This window comes from Mastigoproctus giganteus, chromosome 12, assembly GCF_048544385.1.
Source record: "Mastigoproctus giganteus isolate SK-2022 chromosome 12, ASM4854438v1, whole genome shotgun sequence".
Classification (NCBI taxonomy): domain Eukaryota; kingdom Metazoa; phylum Arthropoda; class Arachnida; order Uropygi; family Thelyphonidae; genus Mastigoproctus; species Mastigoproctus giganteus.
The window spans coordinates 62,630,772-62,653,245 of NC_143586.1; the positions used below are offsets into that span (position 1 = coordinate 62,630,772).

Genomic DNA, 22,474 nt, shown 5'->3' on the forward strand with positions numbered 1-22,474 from the left:
TTCTAAAATAAATAAGAATTATTTATTTGATTTTTTTAAATAATTTTAAACTTTTAACTCTCTTTCGGCGTGCTTCTTCCATGTTATCTTGTTGAATTGAATTTACCTTCAGCGTAATTATAAAGAGAGAATCTCGGAGGTGCTACACCTCCTTGTGTCCTCTCTTTATAATTCCCTTTTTAAGTAGTTCAGGACTCGAACCTAATTATAAATTAATATCCATCTTCTTTATTTTTCCCTTATTAACTCTTGTTTCATCTCCACTTTATAAGTATTAGAAATTTTAATACTCGCAAAGGATTTTCACCCTGCTTTCTACAATTCCTCCTCAGAATCAATACCAGACTACATCTCCAACCGTCGTCACTAATTCCGTATTTGTTGAAACGCTCGATGCTATTTTGACGCTGGAATTTTTCCCTTCTATGGAAGAATGCGCTGCCATTTCTTTTGATGTGTTTTACACCTGCACGTGGACTCTGTTTCTCCGAACGCTCACAGTGTAAATTATCCATACATCCTTGACACGATATGAATTCTCCGACAGCAGGGTACATGTTCACAACACGACATTCCAGTCGAAAGTGTCAAGTGCAATTTACGGACTTGGTGCTACACAATTCATCAAACTTTCCTGTGCGCAGCAAAGCTTTATTTCTCTTTGCAAATATAATATTTAACTGCAAACTTCTCTATTAAATAATAAAAATCAAAAATAGAATTCTCGTAGTAAAACTTTATTGAAAACATTAAAATCTTGAGGATCATTCGAAGAAGAGAATGATCTGAGCATCCTGACTCTTCATCCTTTTTCACAATGTGGACCTTTTTTCAAAATGTGGCTGAGTTAGTCGGTCTCAGGCGAGGATAGCATTGTTTTTTTCTCCTGGAAACTGGGTTTTTCGTCCAGCAAACACAAAATCGACCCCAGAATTTATATATACGGACCAAATTGGCCTTAGTCGCCGATACTCCTAAAATCCTCCTCCTCTTACTACTACGTTCTTGGCATTTCAAAGACTTTTGATTGTGTTTGGCATAAAGGTCTTCTATATAAGCTTCCATCTTTTGGATTGCCAACTGGTTTTTTTTTTGTAAATAGATATCAAGTTTTCTTACTGGCCGCTCACTGTGGTTATGGTAGACGGCTCTCTGTCTTCTTGCTCCTCCACTAATGTTGGTGTACCCCAAATTTCGGTTCTTTCTCTCACTCTTTTCCACTTGTATATTAATAACCTTCTTCCATTGAATGGAAATCCTATGCTTAGTTTTGCTGATGATAGCACATTACAATCGACCTTCTACTCTGAGCAACCTTGCTCTGCAGAAATATTTTGAACTCCTCGAATATCCACTATCCATTCCTTAAACTATGATCTCCAGTGGGGATAAAGATAATTTAGTTGATTTCAATCCTTCTAAAACTCAGTCCCGTTATATTTCGCAAAAAGGATTCTTCTGCTTCTATGCTTATCTTCGATGATACTCCAAGTTCTAGGCAACATCATATCTATTAGGGATTTCCTGACTTCTAATCTCTTGGCATAAGCACATTACAAATATTGCTTCCTCTTCATCTAAAAAAACTGGGTTTTGTCTTTCGTTCTCTGCGTTTTCTTCCAAACAGCTGTTCACTCTGTAGAAATCATAAATCCGCCCTACCATGGAATATCGTTCCCACGGCTGGGTTGGTGTCCCCAAAACCTCTCTCAGGCTCCTGGATTCCATTCAAAAGAGTTAGGCTAATTAATGACTTTTATCTTTAACAGTCTCTCCACTCTGCCTCACGGACGTTCTGTTTCTATAGATACTTTCTCGCGCACTGTTCTTCTGAAATGGCTTCTATAATTTCTCCTCTCTTTCTCTCTTTTAAACCAGTCTGATCACTAGCCTCAACCAGTTAGCATCCCTTTACTGTCCAACTTCAAATTCATAGAACCAACTTTTCTTCTTCCTCATTTATCCCTTCAACTACCAGCTTTTTCGGAACAACCTCCCATCACACCTATTTTCTGAAAATTAATCTACAGAAATTGAAGTCTAATATTAACAAGTATCTTCTTTCATCTTTTCAATCTTCTAGCCACTGACGGTGCTAAGTTCTATGGGTTTTAATACCATTCGTGTTTATGGTTTCATAAAAAAAATGAAGCGTATCGATTGGGAGAAATTAAAAATTTATGCAAAGACAAAGATAAGCCTGTATTTGCATACATAACTTATATGAAGCCATATATGATATGGCATCGTTTTATTTTATAACAGAAAGCGAAATAAGTAATAAACTTGTACACTTAAATAAATTCCAACGTCAGCTCTTCCTCATTTCTTCTTCAAATCTCATTCTTTTCAAAAGCGCGTCTATGTTTTGGAAAAATGATTAAACTTAAGCCCTAAGAGAAAAGGGGAATTTGCACATCTCTAATATGTCCTGTCATTTTCACTCGGGTGTCACATTAGCTTTAAGGAGGAAGGGATTTCGATTTGTCATAACTTGAGCATCAGTAAGTTAGCAAACCCGCAGAACTTCCACGCTATGCAGAGAACCAACATTCGCAGGGGAAATCCGTGATTTCATTTCCATATTCATTTACAGAATCCCAAAAACAATTTTCAATTTCCTACTTATATAAAATAAAATGAGAATATTCTTCCCGCGGTAACATTTATTAAACATTTAAAGAAACAACGACTTAAATTGCACTACCCTAAGATTCTCAGGGAATTTCTAGCTTAACCAAAACGAAATTGGTGATATTAATGCAGATGAGATGGTTTCACTAGCAAGATGCATCTTACTAGTGATGCAATTTCATGTCCACAGAAAGTTATCTTTTGGGAAAAATTGATAATGACGTTATCTTTGAATGCAATTAGGTTGCTTTCCTTGACGATAGCAGTCGTTATGAAGTGTTAAAGACGGAAAAAAGGCCAAACTGAAAACACTTGGCTACACGTGCGCTCTATCGCTAGTGATCGTGATGCGGTAAAATAATCAGATAAGGCAGCTACCGTGAAATTTCAGTTGTTAGAAAGGCAGACCTTAAATACATCACTAGGAGAATCAACGCTACCAACGCATTAAATGATTATGTTTATCGAACGAATTACTTTTCGTCAAGAAAAGGATAAGAATATTATCTAAGTGATAATAGTAATTTATTGATAAACGCTAAAAACATTAAAAATAATAAATTACATTAATATACCAATCGTGATGACCTCAACAGGTTCTTGAATTATAGTACCATTCCCATCATGCATTGAATTATTTAGGAAAAATCTAATTAGATAAAAAAATTAGACCAAAAAACGTCACCTTGATAGGGATGCTGTCGGTTCCCATGAATTGACAAAGACTGAATCTCTTCAGTATGTTTAATTCTTTATTTTTAAGTTGGTTAATGATGTTGATGATGAATTCTCAGATCATTTCAATGTAATGGACGTATGTTTCCTTCTTTATCATGCGCTGCAAAATATCTTGATAAAAACCTCTCTTATGACTGCAATATCAGTAGTTCATCCCACATCTTCGAGAGCGGATTAAATATTATCAGTTTACCTTACTTTCATCTCTTATTAGAATAACGTATCGTCTGTGAGTTCTCTACTAAACCCCTTCTACACTTTTCAATCGCAGTTAGCAAAGCACCTCATGTACGAATCCAAACTGTCCATTGAAATTGTTGAACCATATTGTTTATGTACATTTGCTCACTTCTATACACAAACGCCAAATAAAGCACACTTCTATAGGTAAAAAGCCAAAATCAATGCTTCTTTTGAAGCGAACCAGAACCTCTTTCACTCTGCAAGAAGACTTTCGCTCCAACAGAACTTTCCAGAATAAGTAAGACGGATTACTAGAGATTTTAGGCTGAGACTTCACACAATTCGCATATTGTGTGAAAGGGAATTGGACCTCACAGTTTTCGAATAAACAGCAACGCTTTGTCATAGCGTTGCATGAGATTCCGACTTCGAGGGATTACTATACACTATAAGGAAATATTTTGTATGGAGGATGCAGGGAGGACTAGCTCCAGATTGGGCTGAAAGGTAAGGATGTGCATAACAACAGGTGAGATCTCTGTAGTGAAGCGCACACATCTGCAGCAGCTTGGAATAGAATATTTTTTGTTTGTTTTCGAGAAAAGTCTAAAATTATTAACAACCCTGTTAATAAGGTATCCCTTATTGACAGGGTTAATGATGTTGGTGACTTGAGTTACTTATTTAAAACCTATAAGTCTCCTCATCAGTACAGTTATGATTTTCTCATTCAAAATAAATAAGTCATACTACCACCATATTTGCACCATTTTCATCCTGAGGGATCGGGGATGACCAACCTGATTTCCTTCTGGCAGTACACGTCTTCTGAGCTAGATGGGGAAGCTGGGTTGACATTTACACCAACCATTCCAGGACCTTCAAGATTATACATTATTAATGTACAACAACGTGGCATTACACATCCATTAATAGCCTGGTAGGACATTTCCCAAGGGTCCTCCTTAGCTTGGACTGCTGTTATTTAATATATATGTTAATGACCTTACCAAAATTAAATTTCCCCAGGGCGTTACAATCCTAATTCCGACGACATAAAGATCCTTCTTGTTAAAACAAGGAACAATGTTCTTCAAAACTCCCTACAGACTTTTTTGTGCATTTGGAAGGATAAAAATAATTTTTAAATAAACACTGCGAAATTCCATAAAGAATCACTATAAATAAGTAATCGCTAGCATAAATTAAATATACCAAATCGATTTGTGCAAATTAAAGATATGGGAATAATCTTTTCTTATAACTAATCTTTTCAAAAACACATAAATAATATATTACAGAAAGATAGGTTTCAAGAGGCTGGTATCCTCTGTAAATAACTCTGCTCTCCATAATGTTTTGTTTAAACAGGTTGATCATCTAATGCTGGAATGAATTCCCACCTTAATTTTAAATTTCATCGCTGAAGTCTGCCAGAAGAGATGTTCTCTTATGATCAGCTTGGGCATTTAAATTTTCTGCCATCACTAGAATTCGCATGTCCAGTTTGGAATCTGTAGTAATCTTAAGTACATGTTAAGACAGTATAGAATTAAGACAGGGAATGGTTAAACAATTCTCTTATACCTTAACTGACACTTAAAGTGCCTGTGAAAATTCATAACAGATTATTGGAGGTTCTTTCCAATGAATTACCTTCTGGAATTAATTGATCAATGCAATTTGGACCTCTTTATTGGATTTTCAAACCATTAAAAGAGCCTAAGACTGGGATTGACACAATCCCATTACCTGTAATGTGTTTAAATTAATAAATAATATATGTTGCCATTGAAGGAACATGGACACGGAACTTTGAACCTGAACCAAAGTCACAGTGAGTTCAATGAAAGCATTCATCTTCCACGCCCCACTAAATGTCACCGGAAAAAAGGTGAAACAACATCAATAACTGGAGATCACTAAGCAACGTTTATCCCTCAGAAATTACGCTCGAAAATTCATCAGAAGTGTCCACAGATGTGCTCTCTATGACAACGCAAGGATCACCACACATTCTGTATAGCTTGTTTCCACTGATTACAAGTGGGAAGAAGCATTATCTCAACCCCTTTATAGTCCTGATTTGGGTCCTTGGGATTACAATCTACTCTCCAGTTCAATTGAAGCCATTTCATGGACAAAGATTTCTGTCTTTAGAAGCTCTGAGTGCAGTCGGAATTTACAATACCATTATTAAAAGAAGAAAAACTTTATTGACATATATTTAATAGAATCAATATATGAAGCCTTTAAGATATTTATGTTTCTTATTTGAAAAGATAATTTGTGTTTACTCTGTAGATACCTCTTTACGTTGTGCTATCCACATTCCTTACTGGACATCTTCCAAGAGAGCATCATTTCCAACTACATAATTAAATATTGTTTTTATCTGAACAATTAAGAAGCTACTGAAAGGGGAGACGATGAAATCTGCGCATAAAATATGAAGTTTCATTAAGATTATAAGACTTACAAGAAATTAAACTGGATTTCTTGTGAAGGCTCATTAGCAAATAACAGTTTGGTGCTTCATCTCAAAGACTGTACTGACTGTAATTAGTGGAGCGCCTCTGGATTAAACCCAGCTATTGATTTGAATTATAGAGCTCGAGCTGTAGTGTAGCACGAAAAGCCAGTAATCGACTCATCCTGGAAATGGAGAGTGGGTCAACTGTCAGCAATCATTGTCACAGATTCTATGCGGCAGTGTGATTACTGTAGGACCTCTTAATCCACGAAGCTTTTCGCTTCCATTTCGACTATCGAAAAATTAAATTAGTAAATTGGCTTCTTTAAATACGCATTAAAATAATGTCTCAGTTGATTACTGCATATTTGGAACTTCTGGAGCTCGATTGATTGTTTTTTTGAAATTAGAATCACGATTTCGGAATTAAATTGGATTATTTTCCAGTTTGTACTTTAATTTTGCTCACCAAAAGCCATGATCAGAATGGATGTATACAGAATATGATTTTCTTTTTGGCTATTGGAGGAAGAACCGATCGAATTATTTCCAAGCTTCCTGGACTTACAGCAGAAGCATTGCCAGCTGAATTTCTCTTGCATTGTTTCCACTGAATAATCCATTGAGGAGGATGCGGAAGAAAGGTCGTATTTAAAAACTTCTTTCGGGTAGTTATCCAAATATGGATTTCTGTGGTATTCACTAAAGGATAAAACAGAGACAGAGAACCCACCAGTTAAACGATTCCATTTCAGCAAAGCATGTACAGTGCCTCACTTATAAATCAACCATCTCAAATATTTCCATTAATATTTTCGCGTGCTCTTTCCTCTTCGAATAAATTTAATCCAAGCACGAAATCACTGAGTTTTACAGTGGAACGATCAGATTTGATTTTGCTTTACGTGTCATTTGAGATATGCAATGTATAAATCTCCAGGAATCTGTTTGAAACACAATTTATGGTCATTATTAAATTCATTGAACTTCATCGTAAGGTTTCGTTCGCGAACAGTGATGGCTGACTATTATTTGAGACCTCTGCATCCCCTTAATTGGCATTCAGCCATGGCTGTGATCATCTGTCTCTCCTGTTTCAAAATACTTCCATCTCTTCTGTTCACGTATGATGGATATTGCAATTAAATTAATAATCAAGATAATCGATTGCCATTACGCATTGTAATCACGCACACAAGTATTATATTTGCAAGGATGGTTTGGAGATGGCAAAAATAGTTGATGCTGGTGGTATAATCACCGTCTTCCCCACACCGAAAAGACCTGATTTTTAATTACATGGACGTGATCGAAATGAATTTTTCTGGGTATTTCTCGCAATATGGCTGAGTTAGTCAGTCAATCAAGGATACCAGGGTTTTTCCTCCCGAAAACTTGGGTTTTTCGTCCAACAAATAGCAAATAGACCATGGGACACGCCCAATTTAGAGACATATTATTTAAGGCGCAATAGCTGAAGTTTCTGATGCCCTTAAAACCCTACAAGCCAACCAAAACAATACGAATGGTTCGAAAGATTTATCGATTTTTATAATTAGTTATTATCAATATAGTTAATAAAATTACTTCTTTACATATGCTGATAATAAAAGAAGGCATAAATTATTTAAAAATTAGCCTGACTGCTGACTACATCCAGGAAACCAGAAACGTTTTGATTTACCAAAAGAGAACACCACACTCTCTCATAGAATCTCTTGCAGTTCTGTACTACCCACTGCAACATAATAAACAGAATTACGAAGAAAAATAAGTTGGTGCCATTTCACCATTCTCTATCCGAAGCGTGTGCACATGTTGCGCGTGCAGTAATTGAAGCAACCCAGAGAAGGTTTAGCTGTGCACTCCTAAACGCGCTAACAAATTATCGTCAGACGCTACCGGTGACTCGGAAAAGTTTCAAATGAGCAGGAAATTATTTAGTCCAAGGAGCAACCGAACCGCGAGGGTACGCTTCATAATGGATATTAATATAAGGGGGGTGGGGGAATTACAGCGAACACTTGAAGCGGTGGCATTTCCAGATCCCTGTTTTAGTGCACAAATGACACAAAATATACTTCACCGCATTGTTCTCCATCTTACAGAATGTGCCATCTTCACAGGGGCACCTAATTAGAGGCTTCAGATCGTAATGATTCCTTGGCGTTCCGCTAGTGTGCGCTGTTATCGTTCTGGGTAAAAGCTATTAACTGTTTGAAATGCAATCTTCATTATGGTCGCCTTCATTATCTTCCATACAATGGTGGTTGCTCTATTTCCTCCCTCCATCCCTCATTTAAGTCCTCGATTTCTGTGGGGGCAAATTTCTCACGCAGTAATGAGCGAGTTCGATTGATATGAAAGCACCGCGGATAATTAAAGACGCCATTCTAAATATATTATATAATTGCATAATTATATCATTTATTATTGTTCGTTTTCCAATTTTAAATGGTTTATTGAGTCCAAAAAGCATAAATTCTTAAACATATATTCCTGCTAACAGACATTATCAGTATACTAAATAACATTGTACCACTATGGTTCAATTGTGGTTCAACGTCTGGTGGTTCAATGTCTGGTGGCTCAATTGTGGTTAATGGATATTTTTCAGATTGGTGTAACGTCGGAGTGGAGTCCCTCAAGGATCGGTTCTTGGACCACAGTTGTTTCTCATTTTCATAAATGACAATGACGAAGGGATAGAAGACAAGATATCAAAATTTGCAGATGACCTAAAGATTGGCAGAGTTGTTAATGATCAGCGCCAAGCAGCGCTCCTTCAGAATGACTTGAACAGACTTCAAAGATGGTCAGAGAAGTGGCTTTAATGCTACTAAATGCAAGGTCTTGCACTTTGGGAATAGCAACCTACAAAGAAATTATACATTTGGTGGAGATGTCTATGTTGAAGGCTATGTTTAAGACAGCGAATGAGTTGAAGAGTATGTTTAAGACAGCTAAAAGTTAAATACACGGTTAACAATTCCCGAGAGATTTCTTGAACAATTTCACGTCAAATTTCATTTTGTGCTCTGTTTTCCATTAAAATACTTCTTTGGTTTCTTAGGAGAAATATTTCTTTCCACTAGCGTGTAAAAAAATAAGAAATATTCTCCTAGAGCATTTCGAAATCCACAGGAAATTAAATGACAAATTTTCATTAGCATCGAAGAGACAAGATAACTTTTTTAAGAACAGCCTTCAAGGTTAAACGAATTTGATTGCAAATTAGATAAATCTGCATTAATGTGATGAACATTTTACCACTAAAAGTTGATACGTCAGAGATATCCTCAAAGAGATAAGACTCGACTCATTGTACACTAAAATTAGTTATAAACTTCTAACCAAAGTCCCAGTTAATAAATCCACCGCCTTTTTTTGTATAACTTCGTCTAAAAAGAGCGCTCACTGTACTTGAACATGCATTCTTTGAATATGTGCAGGGAGGTGGCAGAGGGATAGCATTTATTGATTGGTTTATATTGATTAGCACACAGGAGGAACAGGATTTGAAGATGTTGCTGCTTCATTTGATCGCTGTTGGCTTATTATATCGGGAAAACCTTCGAACTTTTACACACCAGTTATTAAATCCGTGTGTGAAATCAATGAAACATTCTCCTGGTCTCACCGCACCAACTGAGATGCTTCCAACAGCGTAAATTTGATGCACGCGTGTCAAATAAAGATTGTTAAGTCGCGCTTTATGTGAAATTTTGCCAGTTTCTCAATGAATATTTGGTTAAATTACTTTACCACTAGCTTGAAGTGGTGGTTTATGCAAAATGTGGAGCTAAAAATTATTTGTAATCGTAAAGAAGGATTTGTATGTCTAAGTTTGCACTGCTCCAGTAAATATTAAACAACTGGACCTTGCTGTTCATTGAGTATCATAATACGATCCATGAATTTTTGTGCTCAATTTGTAATTCTTAGAATTTCGTGCAATTATCGGTGGAAATTTCAGCCATAAAAAACAAACATGTTCATCGGAAGCTATTTCATTGGAGACCATGTGATGAGGATTAGCAATTTCATATTATTGTGGAGTTGCTAATCCTCATCACAAATGTCAACAAAAATGTTTATATTCACCGGATTTTCTATTATCCACTCTTATCAAAAGACCACTTACTTGGTAATGATCAGAAATCTTCTTGAATCATTGCTAAATCTGTACGCATGTATGGAGATTAGCCCCTCTATTGGAAGACATCGCAAAACCGCAAATCTCTAACATTTACTGAATACGATAGAAAAACTATTGATCATTTCTTTTATTTCTACAACATTTTTTCTCTTATTACGCGCTGTGGTGGTGTTAAATAATTTTCAACGTAGAAGAGGGTCAAAACAGTTGATCAACCATTAACAACTCTGGAGTGGCGACCCAATTTTCAACTGGTAACTACATCAACCAAACAATTCATTACGTATCATTCATCTGCACGTTACTTCAAAGATTTACTGTCCATAAACAAAAACAAAACAAGACTCCATACCTTTCGGTAGACGATGTGATTGGGATTGTCTTCAACTCCTCCCTGATGTCCCTCAATCGTGTCTCCTTTGCGACGATAAGCCATGATGCTGACAAGGTAACACACGCACGCACAATCACACAAATAAATATAAATATCACCGGATGAACTCAGAGTTCCTGTGACGTATCCGTTCTTCCTGCAAAATATCTAAGAGGATGGTCTTGTGGTAACAACATTTTGGCAAATCCAACGGCGGAGATGTGGCATTACCAATTCACGGCACACGACGGGAAGTAACAACCGACCGACATCGGTTCGATATTCTCAAAGTTTCCGAAGCCGCAAAGCGAATAGCGGTTCAGTTCGCACTGGCGGACGATGTTTATTGTGAAGCGAACGGCACAATCGACGCGATCGCTCCAGTCAGGCGACGGAGAACAATAACCGGAAGTTCAGAGCCGACAACTTCCTAACATCCCAAGTTTCTCCGACACACACACACGCACGGCACAACAACAACAACAACGGGCGCGGGAGGGGGGGGAGATTACGAGAGCGGGAGGGAAAGGACCTGCCTGGCGCGTGCTTAAGTTCGACTCTGACGTCTGCGGCGGTAATTCTGGAAGACAGAAGTTTAATGAAGACGGCTCCGGCCCCGCTGCATTGCTGTCAAAATGAAAATCGGAAGACGCAATAGCCTGCCGTCACTCCCGTAATGTGCGGCGCCCTGTTCTTCGTCTCAAGCCGCTCGTGTGTCCATTAAGCCAATGAGGAAAGGATCGCCAGTCACATGACGCTTTGGGAGAGCGCGTGTGAAGTCAGTGACACCTACTGAGCGTTAACAGAAATAGCGGGGATATTTGTGTCACTAGGAAACGTTGTGGATGTGCGTTGGTGCTAAGGGGAAGGCCGCGAAGCGGGCGAGTGGAGTTCTACAAGTATCTGTGACGATCAAAACAGTGTTGGAAGAAATGTTTGGAGATCAACGTGGATTTTCATTCTTCTGAGATTTAAAAAAAGATCCTTCAGAGCCTATAAAACAAGGACAATGGATGAGTAGCTTAGATTAGGTCCCAGATCTTGGTCCAATTCCAGATCAGTTGATCACATTGAGTAAACTGGAATTTCTGGAGCTTCAAAGTGTGATGTGGTTAGCTACAACGTCTGGAAACACCGTGCATGCGCACAATGGTTCGGTGACCAGCAGCAAATAAATAAACTATTGAAATTATAATTATGTCTCTTGTAATCTCTAATGGCAGAGTTAATTAACAGATTTCAATGCTGACTGGAACAAGACGAGATGGTTGTTGTAATCTAATACAAGATTCCGTATAATGCAATTAATCAGCGTTCTGCTATACATGAATAATTATAAGGGCCCCTAGAATGGGATGCGGAAATACATTCTGTGAAATAATTGCTGTAATAACGCGCTCCACATGACGTAGAAATATTAACAGATTCCTCCACGTGATCGAGAGCAATCCTGGATGGGGAATCGCTGACAGAGAGTAGACAAATTAGTGCCAAGGTTTGCATATATTTCAAATGGATGCCTCTTCATATTAAGATCAATTAAAATAAACTTTATCTATTAGTTGATTCTTTCGGAAGGAGCTAATATGAATCAGCTGGTGACACTGCAATAAATCTTCAATGACTAACCTCTGACATTTCATCAGACCGATCGGATGTGGTGCTGAAGTTCTTGACAAAATCCAGGGAGAAGTATTTTTTTGATAAATACATTTCTTATACGTTTACAGATTCCTTTATCCAGGACCATAGTAACACTCGATTTTTTTGGCGTCTTTAACAACCTTGAATATAAACTTGGTCCGCAACACAAGGTCATCCTTAAACTTCCAGCTTGGCACGTTTCCAAAATCGAAGCACTTTGAACAAATGAAGAAACTGACTCACATTCTTACAAGTCAAGGACTTGGAGGTAATTTTGATCAATTGACTGTTGACTGTCCTCCATTTCTTTCGCACTTAGCGAAGGTTTGTTCTCTCAAAGAGCAAATGTGGAACAAAAATAATTTAGTGTTTTTTGAAAAAGATAAAGAGCATGGGAAAAATCTTAAACATTCATGTAGTAAAATAGAAGCTTCTCAAGACTAGAAATAAATAAATAGGGCCAATAGTTAATTATTTAAGATGTTACCGTTATCTTTCCATATCTGTTCTTGTTTGCTAAATGAATAGAAAACAGTAACTTTCAAAATTTCAGTCTCAAGTAGTTGAATGTTGTTTCCAGATAGTTTTGCAGCCACTTTCTAGTTAAACATTCAATTTATCACAAACACAAAGCCAGACTACTCAAACCGAGTTCGAAACCACTATAATGTCACGGAGGACCCAAATTGATTAATTAGTCTATCTGAATTTAGTCCCCTCCTTCCTTTAACTCTTTTAGCCTCCCTTAAAAGATTCTGGGACCACTTCTGTGTACATATATATATTTAAGTTACTTTTATAACCTCAAAAATATGTAGTTGTATTTAATTGATACAAGGTAATCATTTAAAATGAAATAATAAAGAATATTACTTACAACAAACATGATGTTGGTAGCATTCTTTAACTCAACGTCTTCCAACAGTAGATGGACTATTCTTCCTTACATTTGAACACAATATTTTTGGTCCCAAAGTTTTCAGTTACCACACTGGATCCATAAAAGATTTCTGACGTAATTGAGACATCGCAAGTACCACCGGCGAAAGTTAGCACGCTTTTTTTTAAGCACTGAACAGGTTTTTCATCCCGATATACAGAAAAACAACCACAGAATACGCACAATTTACACACACGGTATACCGATACCTCATAGCTTTAGATACCTCGGCCCTTTCATCTGTTATTGAACGATCTGTTGTAATTCTTCCTGGAATCAAAGACAAACCCTTAAATTTCACTTTGGAAACTTTTGAATCTATAGCGGGTTTTGGTCAGATGTTCCTAATGAATTGTACTATCGTTCTATTACTCAGTGCTTTAAGATATTTACTCTCATATGCTATTTGGATGATGGATGTACAAGAAGCAATAAACGTCTTGTATTTATCAATATTATGTATTTTCTAAAGTCATTCTGTTATTTTACAGCGTACTCCAAGTCATAACTCACTCAAAGTTGTTATGATGTTATAGAAAATATGAAAAAAAAGCTTTTTTTTTGTTATCTCGAGGGCATATTCTCCAGCTATTACGCCTGACAGAATATGATCTCCTCTATTTATAGCTTTATCCAAAATGTGTCTGGGTTCAGGACTTATTGCTCTACCTCACTTTATTACATCTTTCCTCATTCAACGCAGCACCCTCTCAAACCTGCGTGAAGCGATAAAATTCTGGGAGTTGGAGCCACGTGGCTGGAAGATATTTATTTTCACAAGTACTTTATTTCGTTAAAAAGAAAAATGAGCATTCAGAACAACCAGCAGATGTCGTTCAAGACACTGAGTAATGAAGCCATAAGATTTACGAAGTTTCCATGGTATTATCTTTTGCCATTTCCTGCATTTAGTACTTGGACTGCTAAGTCCAAATATTTTAGAAGGAATTTAGAGTTTTTTATTTAGAATTCTTAAGACTGAATACGGCGAGAAAATGGAATCAAAAGAATCTAAATTGTAATAGTTTTTCAGCAATAATAAAATGTCAGCCGAAGTACGTGTATAAATTCCTGAAATATCTGATAGGTTACTGAGAACTGCACGATGATCGAAGTGTAGTTCCTAGAGACAAAAGAAAGATTTTAGTCTTATAAGAAACTCAAACAAAAGTTCTGTGAAACCAAGTACAAAATCGATTTTCTCTCTGCGAAGAAAACTATTCCTTCCTTGGTAATTTCATCCAGGAAGGAGGCTAATAGACACATTTATACTCAGAAACTCATACCATTCTTAAAGTGCCTTTTTCCAGAACGATCTATACAGCAGTGGCAGAGGCCCGTCCCCCTCTAGAATTATTAAAGGTGATTACGATTATGATTGTGGAAATATGTGGTTGTTTTGTGTTTGTGATTGCTTAAAGAATTTTCTTACACAAACAAGACATTGCTTGACGTTCTTTGGCCTCATTTGTATGCAGAACATAACATAACATAACAAAACGGGACATTAATAAAACAATGTTTAAAAACAATTAATTAAATAGAGAAACTTCGATTGATATCTCCTATGAACTCTTTGAAACAGGGGACTGAGTACTAGGAGGACAACAGCACTTTTCTGGAGGTCGTGTCAAAGGTTTTCATGTCTCCAAGTGTCAGTTGCCATAGATGAGTGAAATATTCCACGTTATTCACAATTCGCGTGCACGATTACCTAGAATAATTTCTTAATCACTTTTCCTTCGCATTTAATCGTGTGGTTCTTCAAGAAACTTAATCTAATTCTCAGAATCGTAGGGTTGAATAAAGAGAGAGCAATTTAAAGATTGTAATCGGCAATTGCGTGCTGTCTCGCTGCTTTCTCTAATTACATGACTGTGTTAGACAGAATTAAGCCATTTAGCGAGAATGCGCATTCAGACAACACTCGTGTGTACAGCGATGGAAACATCGGCTACGAGAAATGTCCTTTTGGTGACATCACCACTCGCCACTTTGGCATTTACGTAGAAATCATTGAAATCAGCGCATTATGAAAATTCCTACCACCTCTCTGGGTGGGTATATTTCGCAATAGAACTGTGTTCATAAACTTTGCATGAATAGAATAACATAATCTGGTATAGTCTCTTCAGTATTTATCCATCTCTGATTGATGATGGCGTCACTGTAATCCTATTTAACAATATATAAATGCATGTTTCATTTGGAGGAACAAACGCCCATTTATTCTACAGTTTTTGTAATATCTTTCTCGATTATTCCAACTTGTCAAACATTGTCTGGGTGCTTTATTAAAGCGTCAGGAAGGCAAAAAAAAAAAGATGGAAGCAGGAAGACTGGAAGCAAGTCATCTGGTCAAATGAGTCACGATTTACTCTTTTTGATGCCACTGGAAGAGTGCCACATATTGAGTTGTGTATTGACATAACAGGATGGTTGCTGAACAGGTATAATAGTGTAGGAGATGTTTCACTGAATACCCTGAGCCTTCTGATCCCACTGAAGGGCGTCATGAACGTCAGAGCATATCTGAATAGTGTTGTTGTTGATCAGGTACAGCTGACAATGTTCCATGTTTACTCCTATGAGCAAACTGTCATACTTGGGTTACCCGAGAACAACCTCACCAGCCATGTGTATGATGTACACGAATTGCGTATGTTCTCTGGTCGGTTTGCCTGTTTTGCTGGACAAAAAACCCGGGCTTCGAGAAAAAAACCTTTCTGTCCTCTCCTGAGACAAATTCAGCCACAGAGTGAAAAAAGCCCATAAAATTTTCTCGTATCATTGATGGGATTCGGACTCGGCCCTTTACCACTCGGTGTGTAGAGTACGATGATTATATCCACTGCAATATCCACGAAGGCAACCCCTATGGATTGGGTTGGTTTCAAAATGACAATGCAACCATCCATCGAGCTAAACATGATGGAATGGATTGAAGAACCCGAAGCATCTGCCAGAAATTGAAGACAGTTTGCAACACCTTGAATTCATGCCACGTCGTCCAGAGCAGTTATTCGCTCCACCAGTGGTCCAATATGCTATTAGGTCAAGAGATCATGGCAGTCCGAGGTCAACAACCATGAAAGAATGCCATTCCGAGAAATCAGAATCTCTAACAAAACTAGGTTCAAACTTGAGGGCAATACAAATAAAATTCATTTCACCGATAGCCAGCCACTAATTTTTAATCTTTAAAAAAAATCCCTTTTGTCCCTTTCTCATACCTTATAAATGCCCAGTGATGAATCAGCAAGCAAATAATACGAGAATGGAGCTTTAAGCCTAACTTAAATTCATTTTACTGCTGACTGAAGCAATTTTATTCAGCAAATACATTACAGCTAGAATAATTACTGTTGATAATACGTGCGCATCACCATTTTATTTCAACGAAGCGCACGAAGGAATTGTCGTGGTTGATAGCTTCCTTGTTATCTCAGATGATGTCCAAGAAAACCATCCATCACACTAACAAGTCACAATGTAACGCTTGTAACAAATCGATGCAGTTTCTCGCTTTCCCAGAAATGACTCCGCTGTCTTCTCCTCTCTCTCTCTCTCTCTTCGTACCTTCGTTGAATTGCTAATATTCTAACATGGAAAGTGGCTGCTGTTCACGAAGAAGTATTTACGACACTCTAATTATATTCCCCATTGCTAGAATCTCCTTAATGATGTTTAAGAAGTTTGGTGAGTTTCTGAGGTAACTAAGCCAACCTTAATTGTTTAAATCTCATGGGGATTAATTATGTACAAGGTCTTCTCTTCAGTGGTCTAACTGCTCTCCAAGTCTCTTCCAGCAAATCATAAGAGCACTTGTTTCTACTTGGCCAGCAACCGTAAATTGTACCAAGATTAAAAGAACTTAAAAAACACAACGTACATTAACTGAGTTCGCTACAAAGTTTTTAATACCAGATTTACTGTAGCTATTATTAGATTATCTGGCTGAGGCAGTGACTAATGATTTTGTTTGAATCGTGCATGATTCTCTTGTGACCAGATTTTCAGAAAACACCTTTTTATAGGACTTACCAATCAAAATATGGGATGGTACAGTTCCTATTATGTTTTCAAATAATACTGATATGCACAAAACCAATATGTGCTCATAAGTGTTTGTTTTTGGTACCGCATGATGATAGAAATATTTTCTTGATGGAAATGATCCTTTCCCGCATCCATACTCCTAAAAATCGAAGAGTTTTATGCGCTTAAATGTCCTTTTACATCAGAAGATAAATATCCACCTTTTATTAAAATGCTTATGGAAATAAATTCACAGAAGCGTGAACTTTTCTCAAGGTAGTTCTCCAGATAGTGGAACGAAATGTCATTGAGGTTGATGTTTCTAAAATAATGAAATCTCTAGAAATAAAACCTGGGGGCAAAAATCAAATATTTCTTTCAGTAGATATTTCTCTTCATCAAATATTGTGCAATATGGAAAAAAAAGGAACAGTTAAGAGTCATTGAAAAGTAAAACTTTTTTATGAAACTTGTTTAGCAAAATGTAGAATTTCAAGAAGTGAATAACACGACTGGATTTCTCTAGAGTGAACATCGAGATGAAAAGATGTCGATAAAGCACTTAAGTATTGTTAATAGTCATAAAACCTAGTTTAATATTTGCATGAATGGCACACAGTTATTCGACTCGATAGGGCCCAGGGGTAAAAAAAGATTCAACAGAAAGAAAATAGATGAATGGTCAAGAAAATAACCTTGTTAATCTGAAGTGGGTTGAACCGTAATATCTCCTTTAAAATATCTCATTAGAGTGGAATATATTTCATCATCTGTTACCAAAACAAGCGGATGAAAGGGCTCTCAAGGTGTGCAACATTTGGATCAGTGAAAAAACTCAACGAGTAAAAACATCAGTAGAAACGTTACTTGTAAATGGTAAATATTTCAGAATTTTGGCACATGGTGAAAAGAAACAAGAAGTACTACACATTGCACTGGAAACTATTTATAAATCCTAAATTCAAATGTCATCAGTTATCCAAGCTCTGTAATGTAAATTCTTGTATACCATTCCTTCTGATTACCAAAATCAATAAAGATAATTTATTTATTTATTTAAATACAATGAAGTATCTTATCATCCTAGACATACCTTGAGATGAATGCATTTGAAGGATTTCGTAAACATATGGATCACAGCACTTGATATCCCCAATCGCGGAATCCTAGTGGAGCACGGCCATACTTTATCGCAAGGGCTGCCTTTGCTATCCCCACAGGGTGGAAGGACATCGATCATAACCAATATGTCAGCCGCGAGGGCTGCCCTTACCTTCATTGTGGCAATCCTTTGAAGAGAAGGCGTATTTTTATCAACATGACAGCACTCCTTGTCTCAAAGCGCAGTCAATACATCAATGATTTGAGAAGAATAATGTGAACCTGCGATTTTCTGCCCATGGCGCCGATGTGAATCGAATTGTGAATATTTTTGGGATTCTTTGCAATAATAATTGAGAACAACAACAAGATGTTCTTGGTTCTAACAAAAAATAACGAGGTACAGCTTTATTCTGCTTTATGGAAACTAATCCTGGTTTAATAGTACAGCAGGATTAGTTTCCATATAGCATCCATAATCGATATCAAAATTTTCCTTTTTTTTAACCAGACGTTTTTTCGTTTAGTGCCCTTATATATGTTGGAGGATAGTGTACGTATTTCTTTTTAAAGGTCAATGGATGTTATTTCTGTACGATTTTTCATAAATAATACTAGACCAGGACCGTAGAAGAGAATAGCTCTGGAGGAGCGAACCCTGGAGTAGCCTAGGGTAGTTTTAGTGACAAGGAGAACCCAGAAAAAAAATAATAAAATTTTATTGGAAAGGAAATAGGGGCGATAGACAGAAGTGGGATGAAATGGAAAAGAAGAAAAGAGTGAGGCTGTAGCAAAGGAGCCCGCCTGGTTGGAAAGGAATGACAGTAAAGGGTTCCCCAGAACAGCAAGGCCATCTTGATCCAGGGGGAGAAGTTAAAGAGGGTGTGGGGTCAGCCAGCAGGCTAAAATGGGGTAGGGGCCACCCAGGGTGGGAGAAGGGGATGGGGAGGAGATACAACCACCCCAGAAGACTACAAGGACTATGAAAGGTTTATGGAGGAAGTTTTTCTCAGTCTACCCTAGTTAATAATTTCAAGCAAACATGAAAAGCTGGCCGAAGAACGCCTGTTACAGAAAACTAGTCGAAGAAAACTACAGACACATTATATGTACACCTGATAACCTTAGCTGCCTTGGTACTTAACACGCACAAGAACATTTTGCCCTATCCCACGGTATATTTACAGATTTGTAGAGGAACTTGTTTGCAGAATTTTAACAGATTTAGTTTATCCTTGAAATTGCCATTAATAATTGTTTTGGTATTCTGGGTATTCAATAATCACCGAATATTAGATAACAAATATACTAATTGACGTGTATTGTTTTCATAGAAATGTGTTCTCACAATGATCTCGAAAACAGGCCCTCCAGGCGTATTATTTTCTGTTACGTAATAATGGAACTTAAAATGCAGAAAAACACAGCCTGATCACATCTAAACTCCAAATATCTCAAATCGCTCTATAATTTTCGAATAACTTTTCTCATTTTAGGACACTTACGAACATGAAACCTTCCAATCTTATAGAATAATGAATAATCAACAAGTTGTAGTACCTTTTCAACTCGATGAAAATGCATTAACTCTTTCTCTGAAAGATTGGTTAACAACGCAGGCAAAATACCTCGAGCAGCAGCAGCAAAATCAAGATGCAGTAGAGCGTATCCTCAGAGAAATGCTAGACGCTTTCGAACAGTGGGCAAATACAGTGAAAATAAAGTCCATCGCTTTTGTCGACTTCGTTTTTGAGCTTATGACAAAACTCTACCATCAGCTGAAGATTGAAAATAAAATTTTAGTGACTAAACTGGCGAACAGTATATACAGCAATAAGGATAATTTCATGACCATTTTCGATGAGCCCGTTTGCAGTCTGGAGACAAACGAAAACTACAAAAATGCAATCTCTTTGATGGAATACTTCCTTCGACAATTTCGGGATTTTAAGCTGACTTACAATGGTGTTCGAGTTATTGATCTGGGACTGTATTCCCACTACAAAGCATCCCCTGCTGTTTTTGCGGTATTGTACCGCAATTACGATATTCTGTTGATTCTTTTACGCTATGGGGCAACGGTAGAGTTATTGGACAGTGCTTTGATTGACGATCCGGAAAGATCTGATGTTTTTCGTGAGCTGCTTATGAGCGCGTGGAATGATTACAAAAGCGACATTGAAAACAACGGGGCAGATCGGGAATGCAATCAGTTAATGGTAACACCGGAAGAAGCGAACAGACGATATGCCAAAATAGCAACTGCCAATGTGCTTCTAAGGACAGTTCCTCAAGTAAAATGGGGCACGCTGGAATTTTCCATGATTCAGGTGTTTCGTTTGACCAACAAGATGACCATAAGCTGCAGCAGTGTCTTCATTAATTATCTCATTCAGGAGAACCTTCTGCCTAAGCTACAACATCGCTATTTCGATGCTTCAGAACTCAAACATTTGTGCCGTTGCACTATTAGACGGCGGTTAAATGAAAATTGGCAACTTCCAGATGGAATTGGGACACTTTGTATACCAGAAGAGCTTCGAGATTATCTTGATCTCCTTGAAGATTAACGGTCCATGTTGGAAAAAAACAAAACAACAATTTTTAACTTTTAAAAGCTAGCTTTTCGCCGTGTGCTTTTACAACTGTATTTTTCTTTCCTATATTATATGTGAGTAAAACATATCAGCTGTAAGTTTTAATATCGGTGATACCATAATCTTTTTTTACTTTGTATTGAAAATGGAATAAACTGGTTAAAAGTAGCAGTTTTTAACAGCGTTTATTTATTTTTAATGCAGGCAAATAAACATTTACCTCTTAGGGATTAATTATTTTCGGGTTATATTGAACAATTAAACTTTACACCAGCCGGTATTCAAATAAACAAATTCCAATCCTGCAACTAAAACACTTTATTTACAATAAAATAAAATAAAATACGAGCGTATAAAATGAAATTAAGTGAAATAAAATAAAATATATAGTAGTCTAAAACTGATGTGATTTAATTTACAATAAAATACAAAAATATAAAATATGATGATAAAAACAGTTAATAAAATACTGTAGGAACTGTAGCTTTCGGAGATAGCGATCTCCTTTCTCAACAGCATATTTCTGCTATGTGGCACATCCTTAAATAGCAGATCCACGGCACTTCGTCACATGGTTCCTCGGGAGTAAGGCCGGAATTTCCTATTTATGCACCGGAACCGGAAATGGCTCGGGAGCGCGCTAGCTGAAACCGTTCATCTCGCCCAAGAAGTGAACAAGTGAATAGCCTTGTACAGCGTTGGCACAAGTCAGGATGGATATCCAAGGAGGTATATTGGTCATTACATGCTGCTGGATGCCGTTTACCCAGATTCTACGGGCTCCCCAAGATACATAAAGTGGGTGTACCACTCAGGCCAACTGTATCGCTTGTAAATAGTCCCACGTATGCTCTATCAAGGTACCTAGCCAAGTTGATCGCACCCATAGTAGGACTTTCCAACTTGATTATCAAGAAGAGTTTGTGGATTTTATAAAAGGACAGACTATACGAGAAGACGAGATTATGATTTCTTTTGATGTTACATCATTGTTCACTTGTATCCCTATTAAATTCGGAGTCCAGTGTGTTAGAAAGGCATTAGAAAAGGATGTTTTGTTAACTACTAAGTCTTCTCTTAGTGTTAATGATATTTGTGAGGGTGTGGAGTTCTGTTTATCCAATACCACTATGGTTTTCCAAGATGTCATGTATAAGCAGGTCCATGGCACAGCCATGGGTCCCCCATTAGTGCCATAGTGGCTAACTTAGCTATGGAAGAGTTGGAAGTTAGAATTTTTGAGAGTTTGGAATTTCCCATGCATAAATGGAAAAGATTTGTTGATGACACATTCACCATTATACAAAAGGGGAGGGAGGATCAGATACTTGATGTACTTAACAGCTTCTCCCCTTTTATTAAATTTACTTCGGAGGTATATTAAATTTACCCTACCATTCCTTGGCGTGTTGGTTATTAGGGATGGTTATAGGCTCAAGACCAAGGTGTTTAGAAAGCCCATGTGCCGAGGTCAATATACTCATTATACCTCGGCACAAGCCAGCCAACACAAGGGCAGTGTTGTCAAGGTTTTAGTAGATAGGGTGTGGTCCCACTGTAGCACCTCCGAGGACAGAGACAACGAAATTATTCG

General features: G+C 37.3%; 1 protein-coding gene across 2 annotated transcripts in view; it reads right to left on the reverse strand.

Moving 5' to 3' along the window:
* Nucleotides 1-11,022, reverse strand: part of LOC150077105 (regulator of G protein signaling 7-like) — a 154,381-nt gene extending 143,359 nt beyond the window's left edge. For both annotated transcript variants that reach the window (XM_090386692.1, XM_090386691.1), the window contains exon 1: nucleotides 10,540-11,022. In XM_090386692.1, coding sequence (XP_090242818.1) covers nucleotides 10,540-10,623 — 84 coding nt within the window. In that variant the 5' untranslated portion in view covers nucleotides 10,624-11,022. The remainder of the gene's footprint in view (nucleotides 1-10,539) is intronic.
* Nucleotides 11,023-22,474: the final 11,452 nt, after the last annotated feature.